This window comes from Nycticebus coucang, chromosome 18 (genome assembly GCF_027406575.1).
Source record: "Nycticebus coucang isolate mNycCou1 chromosome 18, mNycCou1.pri, whole genome shotgun sequence".
NCBI classification, from domain to species: Eukaryota; Metazoa; Chordata; class Mammalia; order Primates; family Lorisidae; genus Nycticebus; species Nycticebus coucang.
This window is the reverse complement of record NC_069797.1, coordinates 25,735,358-25,756,958: the sequence shown is the minus strand read 5'-3', so window position 1 is coordinate 25,756,958 and position 21,601 is coordinate 25,735,358. Positions and strand designations below refer to the sequence as shown.

Sequence of the window (21,601 nt, the reverse complement as noted above, 5' to 3'; positions counted from 1 at the left end):
TTGTTTGGCAGGCCTGGGCTAGATTTGAACCCGTCAGCTCCAGCGTACGTGGCTGGCGCCTTAGCCAATAATATACAAATCTTAAGTGAAAAAAATACTTCTTTAAAGGAAAATAGATCATTAATTTTTTTCTTGAATAGTATAAAACAAGTCTTAGTCTATCTTAAATGTTAGTGCCCATTTTTAACATGAGCTCTAAGGCTTTGACTAGACTGAGTACTTATGGCTTGAAAAGAGAAAGTGCTGGGAAAGTAATGGCTGGCTCACCTCTCACTTGACAGCGACTGATCCTTAATGAAGTCCATGATGTCTTTCAGCACAAGATATTTCTCTTTGACTGTGGGCACTGGTCTGGCCTCCTCCATGGATCGGAAGGAGAGCAGCCGAAGTCGCCCCCGTGTAAAGGGAGGCCGCCGGGTGGGTGTAGAAGGTGACAAGGGCTCTTCCACCGTAGCAGAGGACCCTTCAGCAGCAGAAGGGCCACTGCTGGGCAGCAGCTTCGGGTGAACATCCAAGCCAGGACTCCGGTGTCCTGGAGAGGGTGCCACTTCAGTGGGGGATGCTGAAGCTTGGAAATGCTCTTCCACCATACAGCTTATCCTCTGATGGTTGTTAAGTAGCTGGAGATGATCAGTTTCATCAACAGTCACCAACTGGTCACAGCTTTCTTTTGAACTTATGCCCGCGGGCAGAAATTTTAGTAGTAGAAGACTCTTTTGAATACACTCTTTTGCTAAACATAAAAAACAAAGACAATATGAAAAAAGTCAAAATTAAATTTATTGCCTACTTTGAGACAGAGAAAAATCTATTTAAAACTTCACATCTAGGCTCAGCACCTGTAGCACAGTGGTTACGGTGTCAGCCACATGCACCAAGGCTGGAGGGTTTGAAACCGACCCAAGCCAGCTTAACAACAATGACGACTGGAACAAAAAATAGCCAGGCACTGTGGAGGTCACCTATAGTCCCAGCTACATGGGAGGCTGAGATGAGAGAATCGCGTAAGCCCAAGAGTTTGAGGTTGCTGTGAGCGGTGACACCATGGCACTCTACCAAAGGCAACACAGTGAGACTCTGTCTCAAAAAAAAAAAAGGCTTGGCGCTTGTAGTTCAGCAGCTAGGGTACCAGCCACATACACAGGAACTGGCGGGTTGGAACCCAGCCTGGGCCTGCCAAACAGCAATGACAACTACAACCAAAAAATAGCCGGGTGTTGTGGGGGGCACCTGGAGTCCCAGCTACTTGGGAGACTGAGGCAAGAGAACCGCTTAAGCCCAAGAGTTTGAGGTTGCTGTGAGGCCACAGCACTCTACCAAGGGTGACAAAGCGAGACTCTGTCTCACCAAAAAAATAAATAAATAAAAATAAAAAAAATAACATTACTATGTTATCATTCAAAAGTCATAGTAAGGCTTGGCATCTCTAACACAGTGGTTACGGCGCCAGCCACATGCACCAAGACTGGTGGGTTCGAGCCCAGCCGGGGCCAGCTAAACAACAATGACAAGTGCAACCAAAAAATAGCTGGGTGTTGTGGTGGGCACCTGTAGCTTCCGCTACTTGGGAGGCTAAAGCAAGAGAATTGCTTAAGCCCAAGAGTTTGAGGTTACTGTGAGCTGTGATGCCACAGCACTCTACCGAGGGTGACATAGTGAGATTCTGTCTCCAAAAAAAGAAACAAGTCATAGTAATCCGTCAATTTCCCCATGAAATTTCAAGGTGAGCACACTTTAAGAAGTAAAGTAAAACATAACAAGATGTAGCTCAAAAAATACCCTGGTTGGCTCAGGGCCTGTGGCTCAAGCGGCTAAGGTGCCAGCCACATACACCTGAGCTGGCAGGTTCGAATCCAGCCTGGGACCCACCAAACAACAATGATGGCTGTGACCAAAAAATAGCCGGGTGTTGTGGCAGGCGCCTGTAGTCCTAGCTACTTGGGAGGCTGAGGCAGGAGAATTGCTTGAGCCCAGTTGTTGGAGGTTGCTGTGAGCTGTGATGCCACAGTACTCTACCCAGGGTGAAAGCTTGAGGCTCTGTCTCCAAAAAAAAAAAATACCCTGGTAACTCCAAAGACAAATAATTAGAAAGATGCTTCATTTAGAGCATATCAATTATTCCTCTCTTGCATTTTCTCTATTTGTGATACATCCTTGAAAACTACATTTAGTACTTTCCCTAGGTCAACGGTCAACCTAGTTGAAATTAAGTTAATCTAAAAAAGCGGTTAACCTCTGGATTGCGACCCACAGGAACTGTATTAAAGGGTCACGGCATTAGGAAGGTTGAGAACTACTGATCTAGAAGGTAGGTCACTGGTTTTCTAGGCTCAGAAATGAAAACAGAAGGCCCAGTGATGACAGCTGACACTGGCACACTCACCCAAGCTCTCAGGGTTGGCCTCAGTAGATTCTGAACCACGTTTTTCTTCTGCTTCATTGTCCAGACTCATCAGGGACTTCTGCTTCATCTCTAACTGGGGACAGGATTTGAACCACATGATTATGATGTCCAGGCATGCTAGGAAGGGTGGCCACAGAAACTACTCCAAAAGCACACAGTGTTGGGATCACAGAGTACAGAATACTTACCATTCAGCTGTTGAGGACATAGGATTGAGTTGTTTTTGTTTGTCCTGGAAGTCATTTAGGCCTTGAAGCTGTCTAAATTTGTCATCTGAAGAACTACTTTCTCTACGACTATGCATTATTTGGGAGGTGTTTGTAACCACAACCTTAATATTTGAAATTTTTTTGAACACTGATGCTGGAGGATCCTTTATCTAAGGCCCACTAAGTACAGATAAAAAAGCTAAGATCTAGAGAAACAAAAAGTCTTGTTAGGGTCACACACCCAGTCCGCTGCAGAGGTTGGACCAAAATTTGATGTTTACTCTACCCTTAATGAGGGACACCTCTACGGGATGCTGAGACTCCAGGGAGAGAATAGTGCTCTTGGTGTGAGCTTGGGTAATGGTCATAGCATGGGCCACACCACTGACAACCTAGGTAGAAGGCCACATGTGATGCATAAGAGGCCAAGGTCTTCAAAAGAAGGTTGGCCTCTTGTCCAACTTTCTGCAGTCTGTCCTAAACTAGAAGCATAATCTATAATATGCCTTATCAACCTTTTTACTTCGTCTACAACAGTTCCCTTTATCAGATATTTTTTTCTTTTATCATTTACTACTGCTTTGGTTTCTCTGTCAAGATATTCTTCAGATTCTCCTGCTACCATTTTGATGATGATAATCTTTTGAGAGATCTGTTCATCTTGGACTTATTCTATGCAGTCCCTAACAAGGGCCAATTATGTTCTAGTCACTGTGAATTCTGTTCAAAGCAGTCTGTTACTGTATGAACCCACATATTTTAAAAAATAATTACAAAGTATTTGATTTAGGGTGGTGCCCGTAACTCAGTGGGTAGGGTGCCGGCCACATACACCAGGGCTGGCGGGTTCAAACCCAGCCAGTGCTAGCTAAAACAATGACAACTGCAACAAAACAACAAAATAGCCAGGTTGTGGCAAGCGCCTGTGAGAGACTGAGACTAGAATATCGCTTAAGACCAAGAGTTTGAGATTGCTGTGAACTGTGATGCCATGGCACTCTATCCAGGGCAACAGCTTGAAACTGTCTCAACAAAAAAAAAAAAAAAAAAAAAATTATTTGACATAATCTCTATTTCTAGAAAATCTATTTCTATTCACAAAAATCTTCATTGTTGTGAATCATCAGCTCTTTAGATTCTGATTCTTTCATTCACTAAATTCTCCAGCTAGATGTCTTGGATAACCTTCATACTCAACATGTCCCTAGGGACTTCCCTGGTGGTCTAGTGGTTAGGATTCAGCGCTCTCAACATGTCCCTAACTAAACTTATTATCCCCTCTCTCCCAGATCTAAGACCTTTTCCTATCCTGGTGAATGTTTCTATCACCCACCAACTCACCTAAACCAGGAACATGGGAACTGTCCTGTATTTCTACTTACTGTTCACCACTCACATTAATCACATAGCCCTACAGATCATGTCATCTCCCTCCTTACAGAAGCCATCCTCATGTAATTATTTTCTTTTGCTTCCAGTTTCATTACCCATCCTCTACTCTGCTATTTAAAGATTCTTCCTTTGGCCAGATTCAGTGGCCCACACCTTTTCTCCTAGCACTCTGGGAGGCTGAGGAGTGAGTCTCCCTTGAGCTTAAGAGTTCAAGACCAGCCTGAGCAAGAGCCAGACTCCATCTCTACTAAAAACAGAAAAATTAGCTGAGCAGGTTAATGTTCCTAGCTACTTGGGAGTTCCTGTAGTCCTAGCTACTTGGGAGTTTGAGGCAGAAGGATCACGTGACCTCAAGAGTTTGAGGTTGTGGTGAGCTACTCTGAGGCCACTGTACTCTAGCCTGGGCAATGGAGTGAGACTGTCTCAAAAGAAAACAAACAAACAAGATTCTTCCCTCAATTACTGTACAATATTTAAGATGTATATAAATATATAATGAATAATAACACTGATGGATAGGGGGTACACATTTCCATGCCTGAGAAAGAAGAACAACTCTTCTGAATTTGGTATTTATCATTTCCATGTGTTTGTATAATTTCATTACATATTTATGTATATAACATACAGACTGGTTTGTGTTTAAACTTCGTATAAGTAAAATCATACTTATGGATTCGTCTCTAACTTACTTACTTTTGATCATCATCAAGTTGGTGAGCTCTGTTTCATTCACTTTCATTGTAATATAGTATTATATATAATAACAGATGAATGATTCTTTCGTCCATTCTCCTACTGATGGAGATTTGGTTCTTTCAGGTCAGTGTTGTTGGAAACAATGCTGCAGAACCATTTTTCTAAAGTATATACGTGAGAGACCTCCACTCTATCTAAACTGGCAATGTTCACCCAGCATCTACAGCAGTGCTTTCCATCGTGGTCTAAGGAGTTCCATGGAGTGGCCTTTGTACTTAGTGAAGGATAGCTCAAACGAACCCTGATAACTGTGAATATTTTCAACTCCACTACATTATGAGTTCAAGGGTTCTAAATTATTTTATGTCTATTCACGTCATTGAACTTTAATTTCAAAAAACTGCTAAAGTTATATTCCTGAACTATTTATCTTAATTTCATGATATGGTAGGAAAACCTACAATATATTAAAATCACAGCAAAGGAGAATCTTACCATCCATATTCTAATTCCATCTGCCAAGGAATACACCTGTGCAAACTCTTCACTCAAGGCCATCTTGCCTCCACTATTTACTGGGGAAAGGAGAGAGGAAGAGATTATATTCAGGTAACACAATTCACTACTATCATAGTAAGCACAGAGTATCTTTTTCTAAATCTGCTAAAAAGTCCTCCTGACATTCACACATCGGGGAGGTAAAAGAGGTATGGGGAAAAATTGTCAATTAAGCCACAAATACCTGTATGGGTTCACTGTGTTACTTCAACCAAACTTCTTTCCAACTAATAATTTCTGAAGTAGAAATAGTGTTAAAATTGTTAAAGGCTTGGTGCTGTGGCTAACATCTGTAATACCAGCACTTTGGGAGGCTGAGGCAGGACTTCCTGAGGCTAGGAGTTTGAGACCAGCCTGGGCAACAAAGCAAGACCACATCTCTTAACAAAAAAAAAAAAAAAAAAATAGCCAGCCATGGTAGTGTCTGCCTGTAGTCCTAGCTTACTCAGGTGTCTGAGGCAGGAGGATCATTTGTGCCCAGGAGTTCCAGGTTTCAGTGAGCTATAATTATGCCATTGCACTCTAGCCTGGCAACAGAGCAAGACCATGTCACTAAAAAATTAAAAAAAAAACGAGTAAAACATTAAAAGTAAATCATACATGAGGACATGACTCTTGTAGTTTATAGCAAATGCAAATATCATAACCTAGTTGTTTGTACCCTCATATTAACTTGAAATAAAAAAAAAAAAAGAAAAAAAGAAAACCAGGTAGCGCCTATGGCTCAGTGGGCATGGTGCTGGCCCCATATAGTGAGGGTGGTGGGTTCAAACCTGGCCCCAGCCAAACTGCAACAAAAAAATAGCTGGGTGTTGTGGTGGGGTGCCTGTAGTCTCAGACACTGGGGAAGCTGAGGCAAGAGAATCGCCTAAGCTCAGGAGTTGGAGGTTGCTGAGAACTGTGTGACTCCACAGCACTCTACAGAGGGCGATAGAGTGAGACTTTGTCTCTACAAAAGAGAAAACCATAAAAAGAAGCGAAAATAAAAGACAAAAACATTAAAAAGTAAATAAAAAGTAATTATAGCTATGGAAGAAAAGTCATGATATATTGAGGAAAAAAGCAGGTCATAAAAACAATATAAACAAAATGATCTCATTTACAAAGAGTATATATATTAAAAAATAGATTTTTTTTTTTTTTTTGAGACAGTCTCAAGCTATCACCCTGGGTAGAGTGCCGTTGTGTCACAGCTCACAGCAACCTCAAACTCTTGGGCTTAAGCAATTCTCTTGCCTCAGCCTCCCAAGTACCTGGGACTACAGGGGCCCACCACAACGCCCAGCTATTTTTTATTGCAATTGGCCATTGTTGTTTGGCGGGCTGGGGCTGGATTTGAACCCACCAGCTCCAGCATACGTGGCTGGTGCCCTAGCCTCTTGAGCTATAGGCATTGAACCAAAAAATGGATGTTTTTTTTTTTTTTATTGTTGGGGATTCATTGAGGGTACAATAAGCCAGTTACACTGATTGCAATTGTTAGGTAAAGTCCCTTTTGCAATCATGTCTTGCCCCCATAAAGTGTGACACACACTAAGGCCCCACCCTCCTCCCTCCATCCCTCTTTCTGCTTCCCCCCCCCATAAACTTAATTGTCATTAATTGTCCTCATATCAAGATTGAGTACATAGGATTCATGCTTCTCCATTTTTGTGATGCTTTACTAAGAATAATGTCTTTCACTTCCATCCAGGTTAATACGAAGGATGTAAAGTCTCCATTTTTTTTAATAGCTGAATAGTATTCCATGGTATACATATACCACAGCTTGTTAATCCATTCCTGGGTCAGTGGGCATTTAGGCTGTTTCCACATTTTGGCAATGGTAAATTGAGCTGCAATAAACAGTCTAGTACAAGTGTCCTTAGGATGTTTTTAATATATGTATATACATATGAATATACCTAGGTAAGATTATAATTGATAATTATTTTAAGCTTTACTATACTTTGTAAGTTTCTTTTTTTAATTTTTACATATACATGTGTTTATTCGATTTCCATTTTTTTGCCTTCACAAAATTAAAAACAATTTTAAATTGTTTAAATTTTAATAACAATAACAATGTTTAAAATAAGGACTAGAAACAAAAACCTCGTAAAGAATGAACGAACATAAATATATTTAGAAAAGGAATCAGACAATTGCTACATCGAAATATTAAGCAATATTAATAATAATAATGCAAAGAAAGTAACATTCACAATGTCAAATGAGAGTATGTCTATTATAGAATGCTTTGACTCTGAGGTTCAGTATGGAGTTATCAGTTAACTTCTTATTACTTTAAGTCTCAAAAAATAGACAACTGGGCGGCGCCTGTGGCTCAGTGAGTACGGTGCCGGCCCCATATGCCAAGGGTGGCGGGTTCAAACCCAGCCCTGGCCAAACTGCAATAAAAAAATAGCCGGAGGGCGGTGCCTCTGGCTCAGTGAGTGGGGCGCCGGCCCCATATGCCAAGGGTGGCGGGTTCAAGCCCAGCCCCGGCCAAACTGCAACAAAAAAATAGCTGGGCGTTGTGGCGGGTGCCTGTAGTCCCAGCTGCTCGGGAGGCTGAGGCAAGAGAATCGCGTAAACCCAAGAGTTAGAGGTTGCTGCTGTGTGATGCCACGGCACTCTACCCGAGGGCGGTACGTTGAGACTCTGTCTCTACAAAAAAAAAAAAAAATAGACAACTAATATTTATAAATAAAAGTTACAGATAATTTCGAAAAACAGATCATGCCAAATCTTATAGACAATAGAAAAAGAAGAAATGCTTCAAAATCATTCTACTTGATCTGGGTACACCTGATATTAAAATTGAAGAAAATATTATAAAGGGGAAATTACAAACATATGTCACTTAAAAATGAGGATGCAATATCCTAAACAACATATTAACAAGTTGAATTAAAAATTAATGTTTAAATAATGTACTTTGGTCAAAATTAAATCCAATTTATGTGAGAATTTCTATATGAATGGGTATTTTTATAATTATAAAAATAGGTTTTTGTTTTTTAAGACAGAGTCTCACTTTGTCGTCTTCACTAGAGTGCCATGGTGTCCTAGTTTACAGCAACCTCTAACTCTTGGGCTCAAGCAATCCTCTTGCCTTAGTCTCCCTAGTAGCTGGGACTATAGGTGCCTGCTAGCTATTATTACAGACATGGTCTCACTCTTGCTCAGGCTGGTCTCAAACTCCTGAGCTTAAGCTAGTGGTTTTCAACCTTCCTAATGCCATGAACCTTTAGTACAGTCCAAAAGGGATCACGACCCACAGATTGAGAACAGCTGGCTTAAGCAATCTACCCACCTCAACCTCCCAGAGTGCTAGGATTACAGCTGTGAGCTACCAATCCTGTCCTCAAAGTCAGTTTTTTAAAGAAAGATCTATGAAACCTGCCCTTTTTCTTCATCCAAAACTCAAAAGATAATGTACTAGAACAGTGCATAATCAAGATGTTTTTGTAATCAGGAAATAAACTCTATGTGAGATCCAAAGGCCTGAGCAATACAGGTGGTGGTAATGATAACACCAACCAGAACAACATGATTAACAGTAAATTTCCTACTCTGATGGAAGGGAGCAACTATTCTTTATTTCACCTGTGCTGTGGAAAAAAACACATACCCTGGCCAAAGAGCTTGAGAAAACTTCTACCTCACCTCTGGTAGGGTTTGAAATGCTTTCCCCCTGAATAAGTATGAGAGAGACACTCTCTCCTTGCAGTTCCCATTAGGCCACAGCCTACACATATGGTAAATACAGAGACAGGCATCCCTGAGGAAAAGAGATGGTGAGGATCAGGCTAGCAGCAAAGGAAGCCCAGCAGGGATGCTGCCACAAAGAAGCTACAAGCTAACTAAAGATACGAATTAATACCTGTATTTTCCTACTGGATAACTGGCATAGTCAGTGACTTATACATCTGTGGTTTTAATTGGAATTTCTTAGAATGTTAGAGCTAATCACCTTTAAATGGATTTCACTGATAAAGAGACTGAGATGCAGAAAGGTCTGATTAACCCAAAGCTGCACAACTTCTAAGTTTTCGCTTTGGGAGCATGACCCAAGTTAAGGTTTCTTTACATTAAAAATTTCTTTGGAGTTTTTGTTGAGAATTCTGGATAATGATGAATTACCTGCTAACTCTTAAACTCAAAGCTAGCTGCCCACACATTATAATCTGTTAACTATAAATTGGCCAGGAATCTTCTGATTGTCAAAATATGACTAAAAGATAAAATTTACAGTAGTAGAAATGCATTTATATTTTAATATATTTAAAGTTTTTCATTTAAGATAGTCTTTCTTAAAACTTAGCAATTAGCCTTCAGATCAAAAATATTCCCTGTAATATAAGTTACCATATTTTTGCAGCTTCTCATATAAATCTGGAGTGCGATACACCAGAGCAGCAAAGGTGGCGTTCACAGCTTGATCAATAGTGGAACCAGCAACTATATCTGTCTTTGGGGCCTGCTTTCTACATGCCTGTATGAATCCTTTGAAAAGTTCTGAATATGGCCCACAGAAGTTCTGAGCAGCCTGTGACTGGGCAAAATCAAGAAGAAAATGGCAGCAGGGATCATCAGGAATGTTCTTAACCTGGAAACAAACAAACAAACCCCATCACAATGAACACATTCATTCAAAAATCAAAATTTATCGAGCAACTACTAGGCCAAGCAGAAGTATAAAACATGGTGCATACTCTCAGGAAGTTTAAATCTATCTTAGGAAGACCAGACAGATATACGGGTTAAAAAAGGGTAAACATTAAAAAAAAAAAGTAAAATAAAATGCATTAAATCTAGCACTACCATAAAGCAAACGATTACCAAGTGCCAAATGCCTAGAAGGGGGATACCCAGTACAGGGAAAAAGGAGAGAGATTCTGGCATGTTAAAGTAATTAAGACAAGCCTCCTAGAGGATGTAGGCTTTGGGCTGGATCCTGAAGGATGGGCAGGTTTGGCCCTGAGGAACATAACCATTAGCAGAAGTTATGAGTCAGTGGGGAAACTGACCTGGCCTGAAGTCTCAGCTGGGGAGTGGTGGGAACTAGAGTCAGATAGGTAAGGTGAAAGGAGACTGCAGAGAGCCTTGACTGTCACACTGAGGAGTTAGACTTCACCCTGTGGGCAATGGGGAGCCATTAATGGTGCTTGGCAGTGGAATGACAAGATAAGGCAGTGATTAAAAAAAATCTTGGTAGGTACCAGTGTCACAATGCAGGTGCGAGATGAGGGCCTGGATAAAGATGGAGACAGAGGAAAAGACAGAGATGGACATCACAAGGAAGAATCCACAGGGTATGCAGCCGAGTGGACAGAAAGGTGAGAACAGGGTGGGGATGCAGGGAATGTTAGGGAGTAGGGGCGTAAGGCCTGGGGAAACAACAATAACAAGCACAGAAGTAAGCAGTCGGGAAGACACTGTGGTTTTACATTTCTGAGTCAACAGGAGTCAGGAAGGACGCTGAACCAGAAATACCTAACAGAAGATGGAGATAGGTAATTGGACCCTAGGAGAAGAACCAGGGCTGGAAATTGATATTCAGGAATCATTCCCACAGATGAGACAGCAGACGAGAGTAGAGAGATGAAGTCTTGGTGGGTTGGAGGGGAAAGGGAGGAAGCCTGAATAAAGCCTACACTTTGGAGAAGGAGTAAGAAAGGTCAATAAAGGAGGCAGATGGAATAGTTAGATGTAAGAGAAGAAGAGAAACTGAAGAGGAGTCACTAGATCAGGCAATTAACTACTGAGAACCTGAGAGGGGGTTGTGGGAGATAGCAGGAGAAGAAGTAATAGAACAGAAAAGAGTGAAGCAGAAATGAAAAATAGAGACAGAGGGCAAACCTTTTTAGTACTATACACCTACATAATGTGCTATAATTCTACAGGTAACAAAAAGTTCAGCACAAATCATTTACTTCGACTCGGCAGGCACCAGAAATACTGAACTTGTTTGTGTGATAACGCCATGAAGAGAGATTTACTGGGTACCTCCTATATTTTGGTGAAGAGTCAGTCGCTCATTTAATATTTCTGAACACCCATTGCACACTAGCCCTGTGGTACACAGTGGGGATAACAAATTCACAAAAGATAGTTTCTGTCCTCAAGGGGCTAACTGCTTGATGGGGGTGACAAGATATAAACACAAATGTTCATAATTTAAAGTAATTAAGATTGGCAAACAGTTCCCACTCAAAATGTAAAGAGAATAGAAGAGTAAATACCTCCTTACTGTCCTGGTGGGGGTGAGTGGGCCAGCTTGCTTCTAATTCCAACTCTGGACAAATCTGATGCCTGAAGACAGGTTTCCACAAAGGGGAGTTTAGGACTAAAGCCATTTTTGCCTGAGGCACTGCCTTGTTGCCTCCTAACTCTAGAAAGAGAAGAAGGCTCATAAAAGTTCTATTTTTTCCTTAATACGCTAAGAATCAATAAACTGACAAAGAAAAGGTTAAACAAAACTTGGATATTAAAACTTGGAGGAAATTCACCCACATTTACCAGTATATAATCGTGATACTTCATAAACACATATCACAGATTTACCAAAACTAGTAAAGCCTGAAATGTTACTATTCTGCGTAACAACTTTAGTTACAAAGTACCTTTGAAATGATTAATCTGTTCAGTAAACTGAAAACAGAATGAAAACCATCACTAGAGTATAATAGGAGGGCATTTAGGAATATATGATTATGGGAAAATTTATATTAAGTTTACATTATAAACTTAACTTTGTAAAATGTAATCATTAAAACCCATCCTGTATGTGTTTAAAATAAGCATAAAAAAAAAGACTAGGTAGGGTGGCGCCTGTGGCTCAGTTGGTTAGGCGCCGGCCCCATATACAGAGGGTGGCGGGTTCAAACCCGGCCCCGGCTGAACTGCAACCAAAAAAAAAAAAAAAATAGCCAGGTGTTGTGGCAGGCGCCTGTAGTCCCAGCTACTCGGGAGTCTGAGGCAAGAGAATTGCTTAAGCCCAGGAGTTGGAGGTTGCTGTGAGCTGTGTGATGCCACGGCACTCTACTGAGGGCCATAAAGTGACAGACTCTGTCTCAAAAAAAAAAAAAAAAAAGACTAGATAGAGGGCGGTGCCTGTGGCTCAAAGGAGGAGGTCGCCAGCCTCATATACCAGAGGTGACGGGTTCAAACCCAGTCCCAGCCAAAAACTGCAAAAAAAAAAAAAAAAAAGACTAGGTAGAAATAAATAAAAATGTTAGTAATAGTTATTTCTAAATGTTAAAGATGATTCTACTTCTCTTTGCCATTACATAACCTTTCTATGATGTTTATTTTAAAATCAGAAAAACTTAAGAAATGATATAGAAATAAAATACATCAGAAAGTTTTAATTCTGTAATTCTTGTTCCTTGGAAGAATAACTAAGTTGAACAGATCACTTTAAGACAAAATCCATATTCACATCTCTATGTACACTTATGTAAATACTTATATATTTAAAAGATACATAATTAATTTATTCTGCATATCTGACTTCTGGTTGGATTATATCTAAATCGACTTTAAAAAGCTGATGACAATGCTGCTAAAAACCAGCTCCCTCCCCCTTCTTTTCTTCCGCAGGCAGGCGAGGAAACCCCCAGCATCCTTTGTGACATATTCCTATTCCAAAGTGGAGTCCAGTAGCTTCATGACAATGGTGTCAAGTAGACTTTTCATTCTAGTTTGATTTAAAGAAAACTAAAAGGGAATATTATCAACACCTCACTCTGCCATTATATGGAGACACCCCGCAAGACGGAGAGTGTGCCCCTTGCTCTTAAGCATGGTTGTAAGTCAAGGGAAGGAACGGGGACATGGACTTACGATGCACAGACTTGAGTGCCATGCACTGGGAAGCCAGACGTCCCATTAGCCGGGAGACAAGGAGTTGTAAATCCAACCCCCAAGACACAGCAACATCAGGCAAGCCGTAGGCTGTGACAGTGAATTTGTAGCCCCACTCATTGTTACTGCTGTCAGAGTGAAAAAGGAACTGCAGCCGAGGACCAGCTTTAAAGGTCACTTTCTAGAGACAAACAAAAGTCACATGGTCAAACAGGCTGGAGGAGGCACATTTCAGTGATAAGCAAGAACATCTCCATTTAAAATTGGTGTCAATTTCCACGAGACCAAAACTAGTAGGGGAGAACATACAAAGGAGTGACTGGAACAGAAAATTCACAACTGCACCTCATAAAGAAGCAGAATCGTAGGAACTGCTACTCAGCTTTCTAAACCCGGGATAAGCATTTGCCTACCACCCACTCAGCCACTGGTTATACCCGAGCATGCCTTTGCTCCCAACTAACACCACTGACAGCAGAGAGGAGGTCAAGGGTCTGAGGCAGATCAAGACGGGATCAAGCAGATCTAACTTCAAGGTGAACTCCTGGCTTTTACCCCCATCTCCTGGGCCCACCAGCCCTTTCTTGCTAAGGAGGAAAGCTCCCCATTTACTCTGGACAAGGGTGACCTAAACCAGTGGTTGGACAATTTTTTCTATAAAGAGCCACACAGGGACTCAGCGCCTGTGGCTCAAGCGGCTAAGGCGCCAGCCACATACACCTGAACTGGAATCCAGCCCGGGCCCGCCCAACGACAATGATGGCTGCAACCAAAAAACAGTCGGGCGTTGTGGTGGATGCCTGTAGTCCCAGCTACTTGGGAGGTGGAAGCAGGAGAATAGCTTGAGCCCAGGAGTTGGAGGTTGCTGTGAGCTGTGATGCTACAGCACTCTTCCCAGGGCGACAGCTTGAGGCTCTGTCTCAAAAAAAAAAAAAAAAAAGAAAAAAGAGCCATACAGGGACAGACATGGTGGCTCACACCTGTACTCCAAGAGGACAAGGCAGGAGGATCCATTGAGGTCAGGAATTCAAGACCAGCCTGAGCAAGAAGACCATCCTGTCTCTATAAAAAGTTTAAAAAAATTAGCCTGGCATGGTGGAGGGCGCTTGTAGTCCCAGCTACTTGGGAAGCTGAGGCAAGAATTGCTTGAGCCCAAGAGTTTGAAGTTGCAGTGAGCTATGACAACACCTCTAGCCTGGGTGTGACAGGAACTTTATGTCAAAAAAAACAAAACAAAACAAAAAAAAAACACAGAGCAATTATTTTCGATTTTGGGGGGCCATGTCATTTTTACTATAGCTACTCAACTCTGCCACTGAGTGCCAAAACAGCTATAAACAATACATAAACAAGCATGGCTGTGTGTTCAAAACAATTTTCATTTACAAAACCAGTGACAGGTTAGAGTTTGTCAAACTGATATATGCCCTTTTTTAGACAAAAAGTACAACATAAATGCTTCCCTTCAAAGACCTATCCCTCCGCTGTTCCCTGAAAGTGGACAAAGAGTACAGACTTGGTGCATAAGTATTTCATCTCTTTCCAGGAATACCACTCACCTTAGGCCATTTATCAGTGCCAACTTTGGTATCATAGCGTGTTTTCCCACCTCTAGCATCAGTAAATTCCAGATAATCATACCTATGAAGGCATAATCTTTATTACTTTCCTTCTTTCACTTTTGTTCTGTAATTGCTTGGGGGAAAAAAAGAACATGGGAGGCTTACCTTTTTTCAGTTTCACACCTCTCATCAAATTCCACTTCAAAATAGGTTGCCCCTGGGCTAACAAAGACAGACACTTCATGGCAGTTATTTTCATAGTTGTGAGTAGATTCCTTAGTCCATGTATGTAATACCACGGGCTGCTCCTGTTGCCAGGTCTCAACGTCCAGCTATGCAAACAAATGAGTTGGGGGAGAAAAGGTTCTCATCACCTAACACACAGCCACGTGCACTAGACTGTTTCTCTGTCAGTATCCCAGGCCCACAGACTTTGACAGCCCTAAACAAACCGTCACCTGATACTCCAAAAAGAATCACATTTCCTTCCTTCCTGTTTTTGTTTTTTTTTTTTTTGAACCTTTACTTCTTTGCCTATTAAATATACATGCCCTTTCTACTGCCACAGGGTTATCATGAAACTCCAATGAGATAGTAAAAAATTTTTGAAAGATAAATGAATATATTTTGTGTACTATGAAATTAGTAAGGGAGAAAATTCTTTAAAATACCAAATCTTATTTGCCTTTCAACATACATTTTTCTCTTCCATACTTCAACCTGCTTGTTCACATACAACCTCATAAGATAATAAATGATATGACTAATCTATGCAGAGCTTCCTTTCTGCATCCCCTTCTAATGCTGACCATGCCAAATCACCGTGGACTAGCATTTATCCTTGCTGGTGAAAACCCCTGGTGACATAAAGGGGGTCTTGCAGAAGTAATTTATTTGTGTAGCTCTGCAGTCCAATCTTCAGTGAGAATGGTCGCATCACACCTAAGAGAGGACACAAAGCAGGCTCAAGTGCCAGCTCAAGTTACCTTGTTCAGCCCTCCATCACAGTCACTGCATAGCTTCTTTAGCAGTTCTGTTAGGGCACTAAACTCTCTCAAGAGTGTGCAATGTGAAATGTCTAAAGTGCAAAAGTCCAGCAGGAAGATGACCTAAAGGAAGCAGACAAAGCATTTAGCACTCACCTCAGACACTGCCTGGGCACACATGTTCCCAATCCCCACCCCACTCATTACAAATAGCTACCACCACTTTTTCTTACCAGTTGACGAGCTGCCATTGAAAACACTGAATTACACAATGTTTCTACTATGGTTTTGCCACTATACTGTGACAAAAGGGATTCCAAAATGACTTTTGTGCTTGCCAGAAACTGTCTCACATCTACCAAAACATAAAGAAAATAATTAGTACTTTATATAGTAGAAATATCACTTCCTTAGTTATCACCCAGGGCAAAGCTAAGAGAGCCAGAGAAGCTGTGAAGGGGATTCCACAAGATCATAAAGATCATGAAATCACAAAGCACCATCCAAACACATTCTTCTGGTAGGGAGAAACTGAATTTCAGTAAAAGAATGTGAGTGAGTGAGTGATTTTTGTTATCTTTGCTATTTTTCCATGACATGGAGACATCCCTTTTACAAGTGAAGTTACATATCAGTTATCAGCCTCTCCTCCTCCTTTGTTTACAGGGGGGCCATGCATCAGGAGTACCGATCCCATGGGCCAAGCTCTACATGGCAGGACCCGATACTGCAAGAGTTTTTGTCACAGTTTCTGAGGTCAAATTTGATGGAACTGAATTTTCCACATAAAATTTCTGAAAACCTAATTGGCTTGGCTGGGTGTAGTGGCTCATACCTGTAATCCTAGTAACACTGGGAGGTGCGAGTGGACTGCTTGAGCTCATGAGTTCAAGACCAGCCTGAGGAAAAGCGAGACCCCATCTCTACTAAAACAGAAAAACTGAGGCAAGAGGATGGCTCAAACCCAAGAGTTGGAGGTTGCTGTGAGCTATGATGCCACGGCACTCTACCCAGGGTGACAGCTTGAGACTCTGTCTCAAAAAATAAAAATAAATAAAACCTATTTGGCGTCACATAATTTTCTGGGGGTTTACAGAACATGAATCTGAGTCACAGTAGTGCTCAGATATTTTAGATTTTAAAAGTTCAAGACTTCCACTTTGGCTCGGCGCCTGTGGCTCAAGCGGCTAAGGTGCCAGCCACATATACCTGAGCTTGCAGGTTCGAATCCAGCCCGGACCCGCCAAACAACAATGATGGTTGCAACCAAAAAATAGCCGGGCATTGTGGCAGGTGCCTGTAGTATCAGCTAGTTGGGAGGTGGAGGCAGAAGAATCGCTTGAGCCCAGGAGTTGGAGGTTGCTCTGAGCTATGATGCCACAGCACTCTACTCAGGGCAACAGCTTGAGTCTCTGTCTCACTGAAAAAAAAAAAAAAAAAAAAAAAAAAAAAAGACTTCCACTTTTAGAAGTCTTGATTAAAAGAGGGATGGTATGCTCGGCACCAATAGCTCAGTGGTTAGGGTCCCGGCCACATGTACCAGGGCTGGTGGGTTTGAACCTAACCTGGCCTGCTAAACAACAACAATAATAATAAGAAAATAGCCAGGCGTTGTGGTGGGCACCTGTAGTCCCAGCTACTGAGAGGGTGAGGCAAGAGAATTGCTTTGAGCCCAAGAGTTTGAGGTTGCTGTGAGCTGTGATGCCATAGCACCCTACCAAGGGCGACATGATGAGACTCTGTCTCAAGAAAAAAAAAAGAAAAAAAAAATATATATATATAATAAAATAAAACAAAACAGGGATGGTAGAATTTACTAAAGAGTACAGATGACATGTAAGAGTGCTGTATGATTATAGAGGCAGTTTAGGCTATGAAATGATAGAACTGTAAAAAAAAACACTTAGACCTACTATCATGTTAAAATAGTAAATTTTGGGCAAAAGAGGCATGCTATAAAATTCCATTTTAAGAAGACAAAAAGATGGGGGTGGCACCTGTGGCTCAAAGGAGTAGGGCGCCAGCCCCATATGCTGGAGGTGGCGGGTTCAAACCCAGCCCTGGCCAAAAAAAAAACGCAAAAAAAGACAAAAAGAAGGCTGGGTGTGGTGGCTCACGCCTGTAATCCTAGCACTCTGAGGCAGATGGATTGCTTGAGTTCAGGAGTTCAAGACCAGCCTGAGCAAGAGCAAGACCCCATCTCTAAAAATTAGTCAGTCGTGGCAGGTGCCTGTTGTCTCAGGTGCTCGGGAGGCTGAGGCAAGGGGATTGCTTGAACCCAAGAGTTTGAGGTTGCTGTGAGCTATAACACCATGCACTCTACCCAGGGCAAAAGAGCGAGATTCTGTCTCAAAAAAAAATAAAAAAGAAGACGACAAAGAAATCAAAGAACCGAATTACAGTAAAGAAAAGAGAAGAAAACCCATATGCATACCATAAGCATACCCAGCATATGAGTTACTAAAGAAGGGAATATAAACACAGAATCAAACCCAAACACTTATCTGTTTTTATCCATTTCATGCAACTCACATTTTTCAACAAGATCAACAGCAAGATCTTTGGCTCCACAATCCGTGCCCTTCAGGTGCAGGTAGCACCAGGAAAGCAGGCTGCCTTGGACGGACCAGAACAGGGAGAACAGCACAGAGCCAGCCTCCCGTTTGGCCCCATTGAGCATCAACAGCTCACACTACAAGGGAGGGGGGAGACATACAGAAAGTGTTTGTGAGAAGGTCATTCACAGAACACAGTCACAGGCACTTTCTAAGGCAGTGGTTCTCAACCTTCCTAATGCCACAGCCCTTAAATACAGTTCCTGTGGGTTGCAACCACAGGTTGAGAACTGCTATTCTAAGAGATCAGCTGTCACTAGCCAAAAAACACCATGGATATGGAGAACAGTGGTGAAAGAGCGTTCAACACAGAAGTGACCAAGAAAGATGATGTTATGAAAACATCAGAAGCTTTGCACACAGTTTTTATTTCATATGACATCTCTTTCTGCCACCTCAAGAACTTCACCCCACTGGGTACCTCTTTCTCTCACATCTTCAAATCACTCTCCCTGGTTCTTTCCTCTGAACCTTCAATTAAATCTCTCTCGCCTTAAAAAAAAAAACAAAAAACAAAAAACAATTCTTCTTGGCTCAGCGCCCGTAGCTCAGTGGTTAGAGTGCCAGCCACATACACCAAAGCAGGTGGGTTAGAACCCAGCTAGGGCCAGCTAAACAACAATGACAACTGCAATCAAAAAATAGCTGGGTGTTGTGGCAGGCACCTGTAGTCCCAGCTACTCAGGAGGCTGAGGCAAGAGAATCACTTAAGCCCAAGAGTTTGAGGTTGCTGAGAGCTGTGATGCCATAGCACTCTGAGTGCAACATAGAAAGACTATCTCAAAAAAACAAAACAACAACAACAAAAAAACAATTCTTCATCCCTCTGTGACTCTCTAACCATCATTTTGTTCTCAGGAGTCTGTCTGAAGAGTCATCTGACCACTAGAGATAAATTCTTGCACATATGAACCATGAGGTGGGTATGTTCATATGTGTATCACAACACTAATTTAGAACCAGCCCAATTATCCCTTCAAAATAAAATTGATAAACTGTGCAATGTTCATACAGGAAACATGGTACATCAGTAAATACAAACAAATCAGTACATACATCAACATGGATGAATCTCAAAACACTGCTGAGTGAAAAAAATGAGTCACAGAAGATGGTATACCACATGATTCCATGATGTTTGTTTAGCTAAATGAACATGCTATGTAGGGATAAGTAGAAAGAATACACAAAGAAAGGATGACATAAACTTCAGAATGGTAGTTACTATGTGTGACTGGTGAGGAAGGAGGGTGAGGCATACATGGGCATGTGGGTGTTGGGGGACTGGATTTCAAAGGTACTGCTAATGACCAGTTTATGACAGACAAGTGTTTCTTTAAGACACCCATCCACACACTGTCTTTTCTAGGTATATGTTGTTTAAAAGTTGCCCACGTTTGCTCTGGTTTTGGTTGTTCTTCCCTCTTTCTATTGCTTCCATTGACGCCACTCCTCAAAGGCATCTACCACCTGGAGGGCAAAGCCTCTCCACTTGACCTCAGAGGCTCTGCTGGCCACTGTCCCTCTTGAAATTCTCTCCTTCCTGCTCTCCTGGCTTCCCCTCTATAGATGTCCCTCAAGATGCCCTGGGTGAAGTGACACCATCTACAGTCAGGGCTCCAACTATCCCATTTGTCACTGATTGCAAAATCTTCAACACTGACTTATGTCCTAGTGCAAAACCAGATCTTGTTGCCTTGAGTCCTACCAGAACCAGGAACTCAGCATGTTCAAGTTATCTCCATTATCATTTTCTTCTTCAAACATCTACTCCTCCCATCTTGTCACTGGCCTTTTGTACCCACTGCTGCCTCCACCTGGAATGCCTCCTTCTTCACCTGGCTAAACCTTATTCATGGTCCAGTACCACCTTCTCCAGAAAGCCTTTCCCCAGCAGCACTCCCCCTACCTGACAGTGGCAGGTACACTCTTCTGTATCCCACAGGACCCTGTGCTCACTTCACTGCCAGCCCTTGCTGCACTATTTGCAATGATAAATACCCTGATTACATGTTTGCTCTTCAAGACCATGCTTTTTCACTGTATCCCCCGTTCCTAGAACAGGGCCTCAAACGCAGCAGGCATTCAGCAGATGTTTGACTCCTCAGAGTCAACAGACTTATGAGGACAATTTCAGGGTAGGTACATTTTAGACCACCTTTAAATTTTCTTTCTGCTCTAAACTGACCTTTTTAGTATAACCATAAATATTTTTACTGAAAGATAATTCAGAGAAATATGTAAATGGCTACAGTCATCTCTGGCAAGAAGTTCAATGATACCTGTAACTTCCTTTGTATCACATGGAAATGAAAAGGAAGAAAGGATACATATTTGATCTCCAAATGATAACAATTATGGGAAATTCTCTTTGACACATCTCCTTACACATCATACAGTAAAGTCTGACCTAAGGAAAAGAGGACAAGACTCGGAATCGACTGGCCCAGATTTCAGTCCTGGCTCCAGCATCCACCAATTCCTTACATAGGAGGCAGAATTAACACCTATGAAAATGAAGGTGTTAATTTTTCTGCCCCATGACACTGATGATGTGCCTACAGAAGAAACACTGGTGGGGGCAAGAGCTCAGTTAAGGCTTCAGAGTTCTGAGAAAAAGGAGGAGAAGGTGTGGCTGGGCTCCTGTAGCACAGTGGTTACGGTGCCAGCCACATACACCAAGGCTGGAGGGGGGTTTGAATCTGGCCCAGACCAGCTAAACAACAATGATGACAGCAACAACAACAAAAAAACCACGCACTGTGGTGGGCACCTGTAGTCCCAGCTACTTGGGAGGCTGAGGCAAGAGAATGACTTAAGCCCAAGAGTTTGAGGTTGCTGTGAGCTGTGACACCACGGTACTCTACCGAGGGTAACACAGGGAGACACTGCCTCAAAAAATAAATAAATAAAAAGAAAGAGAAGGTGTAGGAAATGGCAGAAATAAAGACAGACATAAGAATGAGCAGTGGCTAAATGGGGCAAAGAACAAATATTGATGAGCAGTAGATTTGAATGAGACTTTTTTTTTTTTTTTTTTTTTGGCCGGGGCTGGGTTTGAACCCGCCACCTCCGGCATATGGGACTGGCGCCCTACCCGCTGAGCCACAGGTGCCACCCTGAATGAGACTTTTAAAGAAGACTCAAGGATGGGCAAAAGAGTCTGGAAATAAGCCAGAAAGCAAGAGAAAATAAACATGACAGTAGAAAATAGAGTAATGATCACAAATAAAGCTAAAGCTTATAAGGTCAAGGTTACTTTAAAGAAGAGAGGCATCATGGTGAAATCACAACCCTGGATTTAAATTAACACTAGGTCTAA

General features: G+C 41.9%; 1 protein-coding gene across 2 annotated transcripts in view; it reads right to left on the bottom strand.

The window, feature by feature from the left end:
• The window catches only part of ZZEF1 (zinc finger ZZ-type and EF-hand domain containing 1), a 149,848-nt gene that overhangs the window by 62,600 nt on the left and 65,647 nt on the right, over positions 1-21,601 (bottom strand). For both annotated transcript variants that reach the window (XM_053570331.1, XM_053570332.1), the window contains exons 19-29: positions 18,197-18,356; positions 15,898-16,019; positions 15,665-15,787; positions 14,844-15,010; positions 14,676-14,757; positions 13,096-13,297; positions 11,493-11,641; positions 9,616-9,856; positions 5,200-5,279; positions 2,384-2,477; positions 268-733 (exon numbers count right to left, since the gene is read on the bottom strand). In XM_053570331.1, the coding sequence (XP_053426306.1) occupies positions 268-733; positions 2,384-2,477; positions 5,200-5,279; positions 9,616-9,856; positions 11,493-11,641; positions 13,096-13,297; positions 14,676-14,757; positions 14,844-15,010; positions 15,665-15,787; positions 15,898-16,019; positions 18,197-18,356 (1,886 nt within the window). The remainder of the gene's footprint in view (positions 1-267; positions 734-2,383; positions 2,478-5,199; positions 5,280-9,615; positions 9,857-11,492; positions 11,642-13,095; positions 13,298-14,675; positions 14,758-14,843; positions 15,011-15,664; positions 15,788-15,897; positions 16,020-18,196; positions 18,357-21,601) is intronic.